We start from the raw sequence: 16,344 nt of genomic DNA, 5'->3' as shown, positions 1-16,344 counted from the left end.
GTGCCCAACCTCGTCCGCCACGCCAGGGAGTTGACGTCCCTACACGTTGCTGTTGCCGTTGGCTCCCTCGGCTGGTGACTGTGAGCTCGCGGCACCGAGCTCATCCGGCGCCTGTTCATCGCCCGAGCCCGCACCTGGCTGCGCCGGAGTGGCGGTGGGACTGAGCAGGCTGATCCTTCGGAATGCGCGCTTCCATCCCTGGTCCTGACTCGCAGCGGGCAGCGGCTTCTGCGCCAAAGACGGCGATCGGAACGCCTCGGGATCCTCATCGCCCGTCGTCTCGTGCGGCAGCGGCGGCAATCCCCCTCCGTACCCCACGAGCGGCGAGTCGACCGATTCGACTTCGCCTCTCGCACCGCCCGCTCCCTCACCGGGCGGCGGTGGCAGGGTGTAGCTCTCGTCGCCCGCAATCGACGTTTCCCAGATCGAGCTATCGGCTGCGCTGTTGGATCCGCTCGTGGCGCGACTCGCGGCTGCACTGCTCTGCGTCGACGACGGGAACGGATACCCCGCACTGTCGGCGGCGATATCCAGCGTCTGCTGGTGGCGCTCCGCACGCAGCTGCCGAGCCTTGGACGCGATCCCCGGCCCACTGCTGAGCTTGGTCACGCTCGAGCCGCCTTCGGACAGCTGGAGCGCACGCGTGCGCTCGGCCTCGCGCCTGCCCGCGTCGCCCGCCGGCGTCGACGACACCGCGCGCTCAAAGCCGGTGTCCAACGACCCACCCGGCGTGGTGGACGCCTGGGACTGCGTATCCGACTGGCCCGGGCTCGCAAGCACGTTGGAGCTCGCGCCGCCCACGACGCGCGAGAAGAAGGCAGCGAAGCCGCCCGAGCCACTCGCGGCCGACGCGCTCTGCGGGCGCTGCTTACGCGGGCTCGTGGGGCTCTGCACGAGCTGATGCTTGGGAGGCTGGATGCCGCGCGAGAGGAGCTCCTTGCGGATGCGCTCGCGCTCGGCAACGTCGTGCTCGTCCTCCATCTCCTCGCTCGTACGCAGCTTGCGTGCAGACGCATCGCGAGGCGGGATGAGCAGGTTGTCCGATTGCAACGTCAGAGGGCGCGGGTTGGAGCTCGTCTCGCCTGCCGCCGCGCCACCGCTGCCACCACCGCCACCGCCCAGGAACGGCAAGCTGCGCCAGTCGATCGACGACGCGCGTTTGCTCTTGGGCGGCGCCGAAGCCCGACTCGCGTCCGACGCCGACCGGCTGGATGCGCCGCCAAAGCCAAACAGACCGCTTGCTTGACCCGAAGCATCCGCGCCCGCGGCGCTGCTGGCTTTCGTCGCTGCCTCGGTCTTGCCGCTACCCGGAGCCGGGGCGCTCTGCGCAAGCTTGGCACGAGAGGCCTTGTGGCGTGGTCCACGGACTGTGCCACGACTCTCGACGGCCAGGATATTCTCGTAGCCTTCGCGTGCGATGATGCGGTCGATGATCTTGGAGATGTACAGGGTGAGCGCCTGGTTGGCCTCGCGCAGCTCGCGCACCTCCTTCTGCAGTTCGCCCAGGTTGTCCGAGACGACGCCAAAGCGCTGGCTCGGCGAGCGCCTTTCTCTGGCGCCTCGGTCGTCCGGACTGGCAAGTAGCTGCGCGCTGCTGCCTTCGAGCTCGGATGCAAGATCGGCCGTCGGCAGCGGAGCAGCGCTCGAGTCGGCGCGCTTCCTGCGCGAGGCTTTGAGCTTGGGCTTGGGCGGCGCCTTGGGCGTGTCGGGCACGTCGTCCACCTCATCCTCGTCCTCCTCGGGTATGGCTTGCGAAGCGACGGAAGAGCCGCCTGCTGCGCTGTCGTCGGCGCTGTCGTCCACGTCGAGCGAGTCGTCGTCGTCGTCGTCGTCTTGGTCTTCGTCGTCGTAGGGATCCAGCAGGCCGTCCTGGGCACGGAGTCGGCCAAAGGAGGCGGATCGCATGCCGCGCAGCATAGCGCTCTCGTTGAGCAGCGCGCCGCTGAAGGTCTTCTCCTGGAGGATGTCCATGAAGGTCTCGTTCTGGTCGCGCAACGAGACGTTCTCTGCACGCACATCCTTGAGCTCGGCCTGTAGTGTAACCATGGTTTCGGAGAGCGAAGAGTGCGACTTTTGGAGGGTCGAGAGTTCCTCGATCATGGTAGCCATGTCCCTTTCGTCGGCAAAGGTAGCTGCTTTGGTTTGCGCGCCGCGGCTACGATTCGCGTGTGACTGCGAGGCTGCAGCGTCGGTGTCTGCGGCAGGGAGAGCAGAGTCGATCGAGTCGTCTTGAAGCGACGAGTCGTGGGACGTGTGTGCGGAGCCCTGCGCGAGGTCTTTGTGCGTCGTGATTGGCGAGGCGGCGTCGACGGCGGCGCCATTGGCCTTGATGGAGGCGAGGTTGTTGGTGAGGCGTTCGTGCTCTCGGAGCAGCTCGTTGTGACTTGTGAGGAGCTTCTCGTAGGCGGCGGACTGGGTTGCCTTTTGCGACTTGAGGAGCGCCTCGGTGTCCATGTAGTACTGGCGCTCCTTGTCCATGGTGGCGGTCTGGTCGAGGTAGCGCTTCTCTGCGTCGTTGCGGCCGCGTTCGGAGTCGGCGAGCTGCTTGCGCAGACGCTCGATGATCTGCATGGTGGAGTAGACCTCGCCCTCGATGCGCTCCTGCTCGAGCATCATCTCGTCGATGCGGTCTTCGCGCTGCTTGACGAGCGAGTGGAGCGACTGCACCTCGTGTTCGGCCTGGCCGAGCTGCTGAGTGAGCGAGGCGGTGGAGCCGTGCAGCGTCTCGTTGTCGAGCACCTGCTCCTCGAGCCGCGCCTCGATCTCGTCCATCTGCACTTTGGCACGCCCCAACGCCAGCACGAGATCGTCGCGGTCGAGTCCCTCGAGCGCCTTTTCGATCTCCTCCTTCGGAATGTCCGACACGGCGCCGACCGATCGGCTGCTCCGAATCGACGTTCCCGACACGGCGCGCTGCACGGTCATGCGGACGGGCGACGCGCTGCCGCTAGCCTCGAGCTCGGGCGATGCTTGGTGATCCGGCGCATCCGACGCCTCGGCAGAGTCGGGCTCAGCTGGATTGTTCTGCGCATCGTCATGGTCGGAGGCGGCCGATTTGGACGACTGCTGCTTGGACGTGGACGATTGGTTGACCCGGCTGCGACTGCGCGGCGGAGGCGGACGCGAGGCGCCTAGCTTGGCCGACAGACGCTGATGCGATTCGGTCTCGGGCAGCAGCTGGCGAGGCTCATTGTCGGTCATGCTTGGCGCCGATGCGGTCCAGCTAGCGGTTGATCCGACGACAGATGGCAATTGTAAAAGAGGGTAGGGGTAGGCTGGTAAGGTAGCAGGATCAAGCTAGCCGCCAAAGTGCATGACGGTGGTTGGGGAGAGAGAGAGAGCCAAGAGGGTCTACGCTGTGTCGAAAGTGTTGCGTTGCGCTGCGTTGCGCTGTGCTGCGCTGTGCTGCCTTTGTGGTGGAAGGGGCCGTGCGGGCGTGCCCGCGTGTACCTTTCAACACGCACGTCTCCAAAAAAAAGAAGTGTTGGTTGCAGCAGCTGCGCCTTTTGCATGCGCAACGGGATGCTGCGCAAAGGGATGCTGCGCAAAGGGATGCAATGCAGCTGGAGACCGCACGCACCGCTGCCACGCGTCTGTCGTCCTTTGTCTCTCTCACCTCGCCGCAAGTACTGTAGCTTGGACTCGATAACCCCTGTCTAGGACGGATTCGAGCATGGCTTCGCAACCGCCCTTCCCGGCGCCGCTGACAGGCTCGCTGCAGCTGTACCAGAAGAAACCGATTGCGCTGCCGTACTTTGATTCGGATCCGGATCTGCCGCACTCGCTCGTCTTCATTCCGGGCCTCACGGATACGATCGGAACCCTCCCGTACCTGCCGGAACTCGCTGCTGCTATCCGCAAGCATGGCTTCTCGCTGGTCCAGCCGCAGATGACATGCAATCTGGGCGGCTATGGGCTGTGCTCGCTCGAGGGAGACGCGCAGGAGATGGCGGCGTGCGTGTCGTATCTGCGCAGCACGACCAGCAAGCGCAGCGGCAAAGTGGTCTTGATGGGCCACTCGACCGGATGCCAAGACATCGTCGCGTACCTACTCTCAGCCCAGCGTGCCGCAAGTGCGCTCACCAGGATCGATGCAGCCGTGTTGCAAGCGCCCGTGTCGGATCGTGAGTTTTTCGAGCTCACGCGAAGCTCGGCTCAGGAGCAGGTCCGTGCCGATATGGACCGCGAGCTCCAACACGCCACGCAGCTGCATCTCAGTGGCAAGGATGCCCAGCTCGTACCCCGCAAGCTGACCGACGGCATCGCTCTGCCGACCACGCCCCAAGACCTGCCAGACGAGGCGGTCGAAGGCCAGGCCAACACGGGCAACGCTTCCGCCGTGCTCTCACCCGCCATGACGGCGTATCGCATGTGGTCGCTCAATGCGCGCGGAGGCCACGACGACTTCTTCAGCTCCGACCTGGACGATCACCAGATCACCGACACCCACCCGGGCGCTCGCACCGTGGGCAGAGCCGTCCAAAACCTCGCGCACGGCTCGCCCAGCACCGCCCGCCTCTTGGCCCTCATCGGCGAGAAAGAGTGAGTGCCAGGCCCCCACGTCAAGCAAGATTTCCATCGTCCTCCAACTGACATCCTCCTCTGCTACTCTTTTCCACAGCGAGTATCTGCCCGACGGCGCCGCCGACATCCTGCTCAGCCGATGGAATGGACTGCTCGATTCCACCGGAGCCTTTCGAGCCATGATCGTGCCCGACGCCAACCACCAGGCATCCACGCCTACAGCTACAACGCACCTGCTCACCACGCTCGACGACTTGCTGCAGTCGCTGACTTAAGGTCAAATTAGATGCAAATGGAAGAAGAAAAGACACGATTAAAGGATGAAGACAGCAGTGGCTATGCCCGAACCAGCCACGAGCCGACCTAGAGGTGGGCGGGAGGCTGGCCGACGACGCCAAAGTCGTTGATGGGGAAGGCAGGCGCGCCCTGCTTGACGGGCATGTCCTCGGGCAGACCCTTGCCGGCCTGGCTCCGGCCCTGGTGGCCCTTGATGCGCACGACCTCCTCGACAAAGTCCTCAAAGATGCCGTTGGTGTCCTCGGGTCCACCGCAGTGCTCCGGGTGGAACTGGACACCCCACACCATCGCACGCTGCTCGCTCAGCTGCGTGCGGATGATGCCCTCCACCGACGAGTCGTTGGCATTGACAAACCACGGCTGCCAGCCCTCGGGCCACTTGCTCTCGTCCGGCGTCAGCGCGTAGCCGTGGTTCTGCGAGGTGATGTACACACGACCGCGCTTCACAAAGTTGCCCGCCGACTTGAGCGCCACCACGGGCTGGTTGTGGCCACGGTTGCCAAACTTCATCCGGTATGCTTCGACGCCCGCCGCTATGCCGATCACCTGGTTGCCCATGCAGATGCCGAAGATGGGGCGGTCCCACTCGGCGATGGCGGCGCGGGCCATATCGAGGGCGGGCTGGATCGAGTAGGGCGAGCCTGGGCCGTTGGAGAGGAAGAGACCGTCGAATCCGTCGCGCACCTTGTTGAAGTCAAAGTCCCATGGGAGCACGGTGACGGAGGCGCCGCGGCGGAGGAGGGAGCGCAGGATGTTGGCCTTGCAGCCAAAGTCCATGAGGGCGACGTGGCATCGTGCGGCCTGGGCGCCGCCGACGGGGTGGAGGACGTAGGGCTCTTTGGTGGACACCTTGGCGATGAGGTTCTCGGCCATGGGGTCTACGTAGTCGGTGAGGGCGGGCGCCTTGTCGTGGCCGTCGCCGACGAGGATGGCGCCGAGGGTGGAGCCCTGGTCGCGGAGGAGCGAGGTGATGGCGCGGGTGTCGACGCCAAAGAGGCCGGGGACGTTGTGGCGCGCGCACCAGGTGGCGAGCGACTCCTTGGCGAGGTAGTGGGAGAAGCGCTCGGCGAGGTTGGAGACGATGACGCCGGCGGCCTGCACCTTGTTGGACTCGAGGAAGGCGCCGACGTCGACGTCGGCGGGGTGCTCGACGGGCGACTGTCCGTTGGAGTTGTCAGGCACGCCGTAGTTACCCATGAGGGGCTGGGTGAACGTGAGGATCTGGCCCTGGTACGAGGGGTCGGTGAGCGACTCGGTGTACGAGGTGATCGAGGTGGTGAAGACGGTCTCGCCAAACACGCTGCGGGGAGCACCGAAGGAGCGGCCGGTGAACGAGTGGCCGGACTTGAGGTGCAAGGTGGCAGGCTTGGAGGCAGGCGCCTCGGTGTAGGTGATGGGGACCGAGGCGTGGGTGGCAAGCGAGCGAATCGCCGCACGGCCGATGAGCGGCGACACGGAGGAGCGCTGGAGCGCCATGTTGCGGAGAGGAGCCAGCATGGTTGCGGAGAAGGGGGTTTTTGAATAAGTTTAAGACTTTAAGACGATTGGATGCGATGCGTATACGCAAAGACTCTCAGGCGTTGTGAGAAGACTTGTAGACGGAATCACTGATGTAGTCGTCCCTGGTCTGCTGAACGAACATGCGCTACGCAGCCCTTTTGTGTTCGGGCGACAGAACTTGGTGTCTTGCGAGTGGATAGAAGGATGGAAGCCTAAAAAGCTTCGAAGCGATTTTGCTGATGTGACAGAAGGTTGGCTGGAGGAGCTGATGGTTGGAAGAGCAAGAGAGAGAAGGACGATCGAATGCGGGCGCAAAGATAAGGGGCAGGAGCACTCGCTACAGTGGCTCGCCCTTGGCTGGGCATCGGTTCCTCGTCGAGTCAAGTCGGCTGCTCGCGGCTTCCCACCAATCAAGATTCGGATTTTTTTCTTCCCATTTCACATCCACCGCTCTGTGCTGCCCAATCGCCGCGCTCGACAAAAATGGCGCACAGACACTCTCTACTGTACAGCAGCAACGGCGGAAAATTTCCCGAAAAAAGCCTCGCTCGGGATGGGTTGACTCGACGTCGCCCGAGTGAGTGACGTGACGTGAGCTGGTGCGCCCGCTGCTGCTGCTTGCTGCTTTTAGGCGATCAAATTTTGATTGGCTCGGTCGACCACGCCCGATCCAAAGACGCGACGGCGTTCGTTCTAACACCCGATCACAGCCGGGATCGGCTCCAAAGTCTAACATTTCTGGAGACTCGCCTCGGTCGCGGTCGAACGTAACAACGTGGAGCGGAGCGGCGGCCTTCCAACTACGGTCTGTGCGGACCCGCTGGTACCATCGAGCGCTTGCTGCAGCATACCATCTGCTACACAACCACGGCGAGGGCCAGCACTTGATCATGGCGGCCGCATCAGCTTCGGCGCCGATGCCGTACACCGTCGACGGCGCAGGACCCAGCCGTCAGCCGGTCGACTTTTCCGCCGCCCTGTCCACGTGGAGAGACATCAACCTCGTCGAGCTCCAGTCCCAACTCAACACGCTCGCGCCCGAGCTCCTCCAGGCACAGACCGCAGCTGTCGCCAACCGCAAGAAGCTCGCAGACCAGACGAGGGAGTTCAAGAAGCAGCCCGACGCCAACAAGCTCGAGAGCTTCAAGCCGCTCCTCAAAGCCTACCAGTCCGAGATCGACACGCTCACAAAGCGGTCCAAGGCGGCAGAGAATGCCTTCCTCAACGTCCACTCCGCGCTCGGCTCCGCACCAGATCCGTATCCGCTCCTCGAGGTCACGCTCGAACAGGCCGCCTCGCTCAACGACCTCGAAAGCCTCAAGCAAGCCAACGCCAAGCTCACGCGCGACCTCGCCCAGCACCAATCGCGCTCCGACGCAGCCAAGGCGCAAGACACCGAGAACGCGCGTCTCCAGCAGCGCATCCGCGCACTCGAGCAGGACTTCGATGCAAGGCTAAAGCAGAGCACAGCCGCACTCGAGCGAGAGCTCTCGGCCAAGTGGGACGAGAGGATACGCAACCTCAACGAGCGCGAGGCGGATCTTACAAAGTCACTCAACCTCGCCCAGGAGCAGCTGCAGCATCTCAAGTCCAAAGACGACTCGGCCACTGCACAGCTGCTCGGTAGCACGCACCCGGACGACCTCGACGACGCCGATCCGACCCAGCGCAATGGCAAGGCCAATCTGGCCGCCGAGGTCGAGCTGCTCTCGCGCGACTTGGACCGCGCGCATGCGCGCGTCGAGAGCGTCGAACGCCGCAACGAGCAGCTGCGCGCCGAAGTCGAGAGCGTAAAGAGCGGCCGCCAGGAGAGCGACAAGCTGTCGCTGCTCGAGGCCGAGTCGCAGCAGAAGGACCGCAACCTCGTCCAGCTCCAGGCATCGCTCGAACACGAGCGACAGCGTGCAACCGAGCTCAGCGCGCAGCTCGACTCGTCGCGCCAAGCGCAGCGCAAGCAGATCACCGACAAGGACGCCGAGATCGAGTCGCTGCGCACCAAGCTCCACCAGCGCAGCGACTACGCCGACATCAAGCGCGAACTCGACATTGTCAAGGCGATCCATTTCAGTGCAGAGGACGACGAAGACACGCCCAACACCGACGACAAGCGCGCAGCATCCGCCTCGGGCACTGCCGCCTCCTCGCCAAGCCTCGAGGCGCTGCTGTTGAACAAGAATAAGCGCCTCGAGGATCAGCTCGCCACGCTGCGCGTTGCCAACACCGAGCTGTCGGCTTCGCTCGACAAGGCCGCCTCCGACCTGGCTTCCCTCACCGCAGAGCTCGCGCAGTCAAAGACACTCAACCAGCGCCTCGAGGCGGACCTCGTCTCGGTCGGCCGCGAGAGTCGCTCGGGCGCCAAAAACACCGCCGCCATGAGTGCCGAGGACGCTCTGCGCCAGATCGAATCGCTCGAGGCCGAAGTCAGCCAGACACACACGACCAAGCCACGAGCGTCCACGTCGGCGCGCGCAGTGCCAGCCTCTGCTGAGGCGGCGACGACGACGACGAGCTCCGGCGGCGACAGCAGCATCCTCACCATCATCACCTCTCAGCGCGATCGTTTCCGCAGCCGCAACGCCGAGCTTGAAGAAGAGCTGCGCAGCCAGTTCGACACGATCAGTGAGCTGCGTGCCGAGATCAAGACGCTGCAGTCGGACAACCTGGCGCTTTATGAAAAGATGCGCTACTTGCAGAGTTTCTCGGGGCGGCAGCAGGGGGGAGGAGGAGCGCGGTCCGAGGCGGTGATTCAAATGGGCAGTGGGGGGACGGATGCATCGGGTGCCTATCCACCCGCCCGCACTGGTGGCGACGACAAGTACCGCGCAAAGTACGAGGAGGCCATGAATCCCTTTGCGGCCTTCCGGGGTCGCGAGCAGACGCGCGCCATGGCACAGCTCAACCCGCTCGAGCGAGCGCTGCACGTGCTTACACGCCTCGTCGTCAGCCATCGCCGCATGCGCGTTGTCTTCATGGCGTACGCCATCGGGCTCCACCTCCTCGTACTGGGCATGCTGTTTGAGGTGTCGGCTACCTCGTCCGCTCAGACTTGTTCAGTGCCGCACTGAGACTGCACAGCCGCAATGACAACTCAAACTGCGCACCATGGAAAGCGAATCGCCGCAGTCTGTGTGAAGAGGTAATGCGGACACTCCACACCGCAGGTTCAGCTTTACGATCCAATCCATGTCCGCGGGATCATGGCAGTCGGGTGAGGGAGGAGGCGGGATTTCTGTGGTATGGTTCAGCATCGGTTGGCGTCATGCATCGGTTGTCGGCAAGACACGCTTCGCCTCGCACCACCCACATCGCCACAAGGTCCACTCAAAATGCTCGCAAGTTGCATGCTGGATCATGGCAGTCGGTGTGAAAATCAAGCTGGGATTACTGTTGCGTGGCCCAGTATCGGCTTGCGTCGTGCGTTGGCTGTCGCGCCGACGACACAGATGGCAGAGCTGGTGGATTGAGCCTATTGGGCCTGAGTGAAGCCTCGAGGGAACTACCCATGGCGGCGTGGCGCGGGAGCTCGGGAGTCTCGTGGAGTGGATGGTTTGCAGCCGAGCTGGGGTCGGGCGATACGGGTGGGGGCGAAGCGAGTCTGCGATCGCGCGACGGGTCTACATGGATCGCCGGCAGAGTGAGTCGTGGTGACAGCGGTGCGTATGCCGTTGGGCGTTGGGCATCTGCATGCAGACGCAACGGCGGAAGGTCGACCGATCTGCTTTCTCGCTGTGCGTCTGTATACCCGCTCGCGTGGCCACGATCATGCTGTTCCACCCCCGCACCATACGAGACCTCCTGCGTCCTACGCTCTGCATCCATTCCCACATGACTTGCTCCCACGTCCCCCGCCGCTCTGCTCCGATCGTTCCCAGCATCGGTCGCGCCATCCCGGTTCCTCTTTTTCTCCAGCGCCTTTGCCTTGGCACGTCGATTCTGGAACCAGATCTGCACCGCGCGCACGGGCATGTCGAGCTGCGCACTGATCTGCTTGCGCAGCGTAGCGTTGGGCTTGGGCACCTCGCGGAACGTCGACTCGAGCACGCGGAACTGCGTCTTGGTCGTGCGTCGACGATGCTTGATCTCAAACGGATTCAGCGCATAGAAGCGCGAGTCGTGTGCGCTCTGCGGTGCCAGATACGACACGTAGCCCGAATGCGTCCCAAACGAGGGCGAGTAGGCATCGTACGACGAGCCCGACGGCAGAGGCAACGACGAACTCGATGCGCCGTACACCAGTCCTCCCGCTGTATGCTGTGTTGACACGCCGCCCGGATAGACTACGCCGCCGGGTGAGACCGACACCACGGCAGGATGGTAGCTCTGCACTGCTGAACCTGCTGCCATCGGTTGCACCGACGCAGGACGGTACGGGTGAAAGTGCTCTGCGCTTCCCACGCCATAGTACATCTGCGCCGGTGTGCCTGCTGCATTGAGCGCGATCGGATGCGAAACAACGCCTGTCGGCGACAGAGCTGGCAGCGAAGCACTCGACGCATACCGATGGTGCGACGAATCCGACAGCGTGTAGTGCGCGTCGGTGGGCGAGATGGCCGAGGCCATGGCGAGCTCCGAGTCGCTAGCCACGCTCTGGTCCCAGTAGGAGAGCAGCGATGCGCTCGACGACGACGACGACAGCGGCGCCGTGGCCGACGTGGGTGGACTGATGTTCGACGAAGCCGGATGCGCCGCCGAATGCGCGCCCGACATCCACGACGGCGTCGACACGGTGCGCGGCACACTGAACGCCTGCCCTGCTGCGCGCTGAAGCGGATACTGCGCGTGCTGGGCCGTCTGCTGATAGTTCTGCTGCTGCTGGTGCTGCTGGTTCTGTTGCTTCGAAGGTGGGTGCTGGTGCTGGTGCTGTTGTTGGTGCTGCTGCTGCTGCTGGTGCTGTTGCTGCAGGTGCTGTTGCATCTCGTGCTGGTCCTGCTGGTCCTGCTGCGAGGGCTGGTGGGTCTGGTACATGTGGTGGTGGTGGGCGAGCTGCGAATTGTGCGGTTGGCCGGGGGCTCTAGAGTGATACGAAGCCGAATACATGGAAGCGGTATGCGGCGTCGTGTACTGCTGTTGCTGGTTCGTGGGCGGCTGCTGCTGGGCATACAAAGGCTGTGGTGTGGCTACAATCTGGTGCTGGGGTCGATCTGCGATGTCTGGTGGTGTGGTGGGAGTGCGTCGAGACGAAGCGGGTTGATCGGTGTTGTCGAGGGCTCGAGTGTTTCGTGGTGGAAAGCCCGTGTTCATGATCTAGCTCAGGGGCACGGAAGCATGTGCTGCGCATGCAAACGTGCGCAGAGCGCTGGGAGCAGCTTGAGAAACGGCGAAAAAAAAACGAGTGTGATGGTGGTAGTGACTGACGAGAAACGAGTGGCTGGTGATGACAACGAGAGGCGAAGGTGTCCATGGGAGCTCGAGCACACGAGAGGGTTCCGATTGAGATGGGGCCGTCAACGAGGCAGAAGAAAAACAGGCGGTCCTAGACGAGGGCCAGGTCGGGAGGGAAAGGCAATACGTGGAGAGCTGGCGGGGTGATGTTGCACGCCGAGTCCCGCGAGTAGGAGGAGGATACAGGATGGAGAGAGGGGAATACGACTCGCCAGACGGCGTTGTGGCGGCGCTGCGATGAGCGGGCCCGGACGAGATGAGTTTCGGGTAGGTGCGTGGGTGTCACAAGAGGCAGCGAACCAATGGCGACCCAAAGATAGCGCAGCGACGAAGCAGGACGCGGAAGTGCGGGCGCGAGAAGGAGGGCAAAGCGCCAACGAGAGATGGGCGGAACAGACTGCGGGCGCAGACGGGAAGTATATTTGCCACGAGGCCGACTGGAACGAGCAGGGAGGGCAGATTGCCAAGGAGTTGCGTCGGTGCTAGAAAAAGCAGATGGACTTGGGTCAATATGGGGAGCTGGAAGTGCTTCTTCTGCGGCACGGCGGCGCGGCGGCGCGGAGGAGAGAGGGAGGTGGCTGCGGGCGTTGCTGGGCGAGTAGCTGCACGAGCGGGTGTCATGCGACAGCGGACCCAGGGAAGGAGAAGAAGGCGGGCAAGGCGACAAGCCAGCGAGGCAGCCAGACGCAATGATGATGCATCGCTGGTTGCGCGGAGCCGATTCGGTGGGAGAGCCAGCGGGCGAAACTTTGAGGCGGGAGGGGAGGATGCAGCGATATGCCGGTAGGACCCTGATTGCGGTCTGGAACGGCGCGGCGCCAGGGTTGAGCGCGGAGGCGAGGGCGAGATGCGCTGTTGTCAAGCAGAGCAGGCCATCGTGGGCCGAGAGCGACATACGATGGCTCCCGCGCCGATCGCTACGCCGAGTGAAATCAAGCGCCGGGCGGTGTAGGGCGAGGCAGGGCGAGGCAAGGCGAGGCAAGGCGAAGCGATGGAGCCAAGGGAGTGGCTCGGGTGGGAGAGCGGCGCGGGTGACATGGCAGGTGTTGGACTCGGGAGCCCAGACGGGCTGGCGAGTGTGGTGCATGAGAGCATGCGAAGGGGGCGGCTCGGGCTGCTACCCGTTGAAAGCGTGGAAAGAGCGGTGTCGGCGAGGTGGGCGGTGGTATTGTTGGGCGACACATGTTCAACTCCGCCGTCTGAGAATCAATGCCGAAAAAGAAAGAGAAATTCAGAATGGTGTTGGCGAGCCACAGCGCTACTGCATCGCTACCCCTTGCGCCGTACCTTTTTTCAGGATTTTCTCTTTCCCTTTTTTTCCAAGATTTCCGGACATAGGTGTGTCCATTTCGACGTCTCTGCACCGGTTCTGCTCTCTGGCTGGCGAGACAGTAGCGACTCTTCGGTAGAGAGGCAAGAGGAGCTGCGTGCTGAATTAGGCAAGAGGCGATGCAGGCCAGACCACTCTCGAAGAGCAAAATGTAGTTGGCTACGGAAGAAATACGGAGCGCCAAAATGAGCCGGCTAAATATCAATTTAATTAATGTGCCAAAAGAGAAAAAGGGAGAGAGAAGGGGGCATTTTCCAGCCGAGGAAGCCACGCGCCCGGGTTTGACGCCAACAAACAAAATAAAAAACCGAAAAGGGGTCTCCCTCTGGGATCCGAGATCCGCCATTTGCTCCGCGCAAGCCGCGGCAGAAAGGGTGGCAGCAGGGGGTGAAGGTGGCTGCTGCTTTCGGTCGACAACATCCTCACGTGGGCTTCGCTCGGCTTTCTCTGGCTTGTTGGCTTGCATCGTAGCATTGTTGCAAGAGAGAGGACGGGCCGGGTTGGGAATCGATTTCGAGACGCATGAGCGCCGATGCAATTCCGCCTCCCGTGGTGTGCTCCTGTCGATGCACGCGTTGGCGCCGCCAAAGTGACAGCGCACCCGCCTTCCCGAAGCTGCTGGTGCTGCAGCTGCTGCGTCCAACTTTATTTAAAATAATTTTTCTCAAGAGCCAATTTCTCGCGCTGTCGGAATTCGGCAGAAAATATTCCGCGCGTGCCGCCCAAGCAGGCCGAGCGTCCCAAGAAGCGGGAAGCCTCCTCTGCCACACGCGGGTGCCTCTGGCTTGGCTTCGCTTGGCCCGCCGCTGCCACTGCCATCGTCTCGTGCATTCCTCAGCCACTTTGGTCTCGCTTTGTTTCGTTGCATTGCGTTGGTCTACAAGTCACTTTTGTGGCACAGCTGTGTCGACACGTGATCGGATCCTCGCGCTCTACGCATCGAAGCGTGCCACGCGAGCGGGCGGGCAGGCGCGCACGCGAGCCGGCGCTCACTTTTGCGCCGACGGGTCTTCGCACGGCTCAGGAACCGGCACACTGTCGTCTAGCGGCGGCAGCACTACCCGTCCAACCTTGTGGTACTTGGCGTGCTTGTCGTAGAAATCCTTCCATGCCATCAGGCCCTGCAAGTCCACCGAATACGAACCAGAGTCAGCTGCGTCAGTCTTTGTTTGGTCTCGTCCCGCTTGGCTGCGCCGTCGCGCACTTACGCTCATCTGCTGGTCGTCAAAGTCGCGCACGTCGTACGTCAGATGCGTTTTGAAACATCCCGTCACGTATGCGCGGCTGGCATCGCGCCCGCTGAAGAACGAGTAGTAGCCCCCCGGCCCGTAGATCCGTCGGCCCTCGCTCACGTCGTAGACATCGCCCAAAATAGCAATCTGTACAGCCACCACGTCAGCCTTGGTCAGCTTTCATCCTTTATCCCCCGCTGCCTTGTCGCAGTGCACTTACGTAGATCGGCTTCTTCTCATCCCGTCCGTTGTACATGGCCAGCTCCGGAAGCGAGAAGATCTTCTCCCGATACTGTTCCGCACCCGATGAAGCCCTGTGGTGTCAGTCCAATGCTCGTCCTTTCCGCCACCGACATACGCCACCAATATACACTTACAGGGAGATAGGTGCGCAGCTTCGTGTACTTGCCTCGGTAGCCCCACAGCGGATCGCCCGCCACAAACAAGCCCGTCACCATCGCAATCGCGATCGACATGATCGCAAATCGCACCACCTTGATCATCATCCGCGCGGCGCCGCTCAGATCCGTCGTCTCCTCGGCGCCATTGCTCGAGCGCCTCGACTTGCCCTTCTTGTCGCTCTTGCTGCTGTTGCTACCGCCGCTAGAGTCGCGTTCGGCCGCCTTTCTTCGCCTCACCTCCTGCTCCTCCTTCCACCGCTGATGAACCAGGAAAGGCGAGTTGGCTTTCTTCTTAGGTACCGTTCGCGCAGGGTTCGATGGATCGATGTCTCGCTCACCTGTCGCGCCCGTCGCATGGCTCGTTGCGTTGCTCGTCGCCGCCTGCGTCGCTTCAGGCGTAGGCGTCACCGTTCCCGAGCCCGCCGGCGTGTCGCCTCGCGGTCGATCCGAAGGTCCCGCCACCCTTCGCCACTCGTCGTTCGCCACGTACGGCTCCGAGCAGAACGTACTGAAAAAGTCGCGGAAAAAGTTGCGCCACGGTGCCCTGTCGTAGTCAAAAGGACAAAAAGAGAGAGCTACGTCGTCAGTATGATGCCAGAGCCGTGCCACTATACGAGCAAGAACCTACTGCGAGGGAAGAGAGTGGCCGCCGTCGTGAAGTTCCACGCGCGAGTTCTTGCACACGTCGACGAGCGTCTGCGAGCGTTCCAGATCCACAATCTGATCCGCACGTCCCAGCACGTGCAGCACGGGCGTTTGAATGGGCTGCTCAAACAGCTTCTGGTGCAGCTTGTCGCGGCTGCGGAAACCGGACACGGCCACTGCGAACCGGAAGGCTCCCTGTCCCTTGGGCAGCTCGAGGCCAGACATGCGCTCTGGCTTCTCGAACGCACTCGCAAGGATCCCTGCCAGACATCCACCCTGAGAAAACCCGACGATGCCATCAAACGGTCCTTCGGTCTTGAGCACCTCGTTCAGGTACGCCACCGACTTGTCCCAGTCCAGATAGTTGCCATCGTCGTCCGCTCGCCACCACGCACGCGGCTGCTCCTCGATCGGCGTGTCTTCGTCCACCAACTTGCCATCCTCCACGTCCGGCGCATCCAGATCGCCCGCAGACGTGATCGGCTGCACAATCAGCGGACCATTGATAAACGTAAAGTCGGCCACGTCGCGGCACGCCTTGCGAATCGCACCCGAGCGCTTGAAGAATTGGAACTTGTTGCTCGTATATCCGTGTGCCATAAGCACCTTGAGCTTGCGTGTCGTGCCAGCCGTCGTCATCTTGATCGGATCGTATGCACAATCGCAGATGGTGGTCTTCCAAGATGGCCTCATCGCGCAGCGACTGCCCCACCAAATTCAGCACCTCCCGCCGGCGCGCCCACATCCGAATCCGCCACGTCGATTTCCGCGATCCGGCGCTCGCTTGGTACCGGCCGAAATCACACCTCCGCACGTCATCCATTCGCAGCACAACGCCATCTACCAACGCGCATCAATCCACAAGCGAGCCAGACCGCATGCAAAGGCAAACAAGTAACACAGAGTTGAACCTCGAGCCCTAACAGGAGTGAGTCAAGAAGACAAAAGAAACAAAAGAAACCCCCCCCCCCCCCCCAAACAGCAACGAATCGAAAGGCAGCGCTGGCTTGCCGCACAAATCGACGCCGACGGC

At 62.7% G+C, this 16,344-nt stretch overlaps 5 protein-coding genes across 5 annotated transcripts; 2 read left to right on the top strand and 3 right to left on the bottom strand.

The window, feature by feature from the left end:
• Nucleotides 1-39: 39 nt before the first annotated feature.
• Nucleotides 40-3,201, bottom strand: PAN0_021c6009 (uncharacterized protein; the record flags this gene model as incomplete). Its single annotated transcript, XM_014798506.1, has 1 exon — nucleotides 40-3,201. One exon carries the CDS (start codon nucleotides 3,199-3,201, stop codon nucleotides 40-42), a length of 3,162 nt encoding a protein of 1,053 aa, XP_014653992.1.
• Nucleotides 3,202-3,673: 472 nt separating this feature from the next.
• Nucleotides 3,674-4,799, top strand: PAN0_021d6008 (uncharacterized protein; the record flags this gene model as incomplete). Its single annotated transcript, XM_014798505.1, has 2 exons — nucleotides 3,674-4,542; nucleotides 4,622-4,799. 2 exons carry the CDS (start codon nucleotides 3,674-3,676, stop codon nucleotides 4,797-4,799), a joined length of 1,047 nt encoding a protein of 348 aa, XP_014653991.1.
• Nucleotides 4,800-4,887: 88 nt separating this feature from the next.
• Nucleotides 4,888-6,318, bottom strand: PAN0_021c6007 (carbamoyl-phosphate synthase; the record flags this gene model as incomplete). The annotated part of the gene is made up of 1 exon (XM_014798504.1): nucleotides 4,888-6,318. The coding sequence occupies one exon, from the start codon at nucleotides 6,316-6,318 to the stop codon at nucleotides 4,888-4,890; it is 1,431 nt and encodes a 476-aa protein (XP_014653990.1).
• Nucleotides 6,319-7,211: 893 nt separating this feature from the next.
• On the top strand, nucleotides 7,212-9,386 carry PAN0_021d6006 (Golgi membrane protein; the record flags this gene model as incomplete). Its single annotated transcript, XM_014798503.1, has 1 exon — nucleotides 7,212-9,386. The coding sequence occupies one exon, from the start codon at nucleotides 7,212-7,214 to the stop codon at nucleotides 9,384-9,386; it is 2,175 nt and encodes a 724-aa protein (XP_014653989.1).
• Nucleotides 9,387-9,702: 316 nt separating this feature from the next.
• Nucleotides 9,703-16,004, bottom strand: PAN0_021c6005 (cytochrome b5; the record flags this gene model as incomplete). The annotated part of the gene is made up of 9 exons (XM_014798502.1): nucleotides 9,703-11,565; nucleotides 11,801-12,820; nucleotides 13,068-13,192; nucleotides 13,460-13,593; nucleotides 14,027-14,154; nucleotides 14,242-14,412; nucleotides 14,486-14,557; nucleotides 14,643-15,210; nucleotides 15,295-16,004. The coding sequence occupies 9 exons, from the start codon at nucleotides 16,002-16,004 to the stop codon at nucleotides 9,703-9,705; spliced, it is 4,791 nt and encodes a 1,596-aa protein (XP_014653988.1).
• Nucleotides 16,005-16,344: the final 340 nt, after the last annotated feature.

The sequence above is a fragment of the Moesziomyces antarcticus genome (genome assembly GCF_000747765.1).
Source record: "Moesziomyces antarcticus DNA, scaffold: scaffold_v10021, strain JCM 10317, whole genome shotgun sequence".
Taxonomy (NCBI): Eukaryota; Fungi; Basidiomycota; class Ustilaginomycetes; order Ustilaginales; family Ustilaginaceae; genus Moesziomyces; species Moesziomyces antarcticus.
Note: the sequence above shows the minus strand (reverse complement) of the source record. Positions and strands in the feature narration are given on the sequence as shown.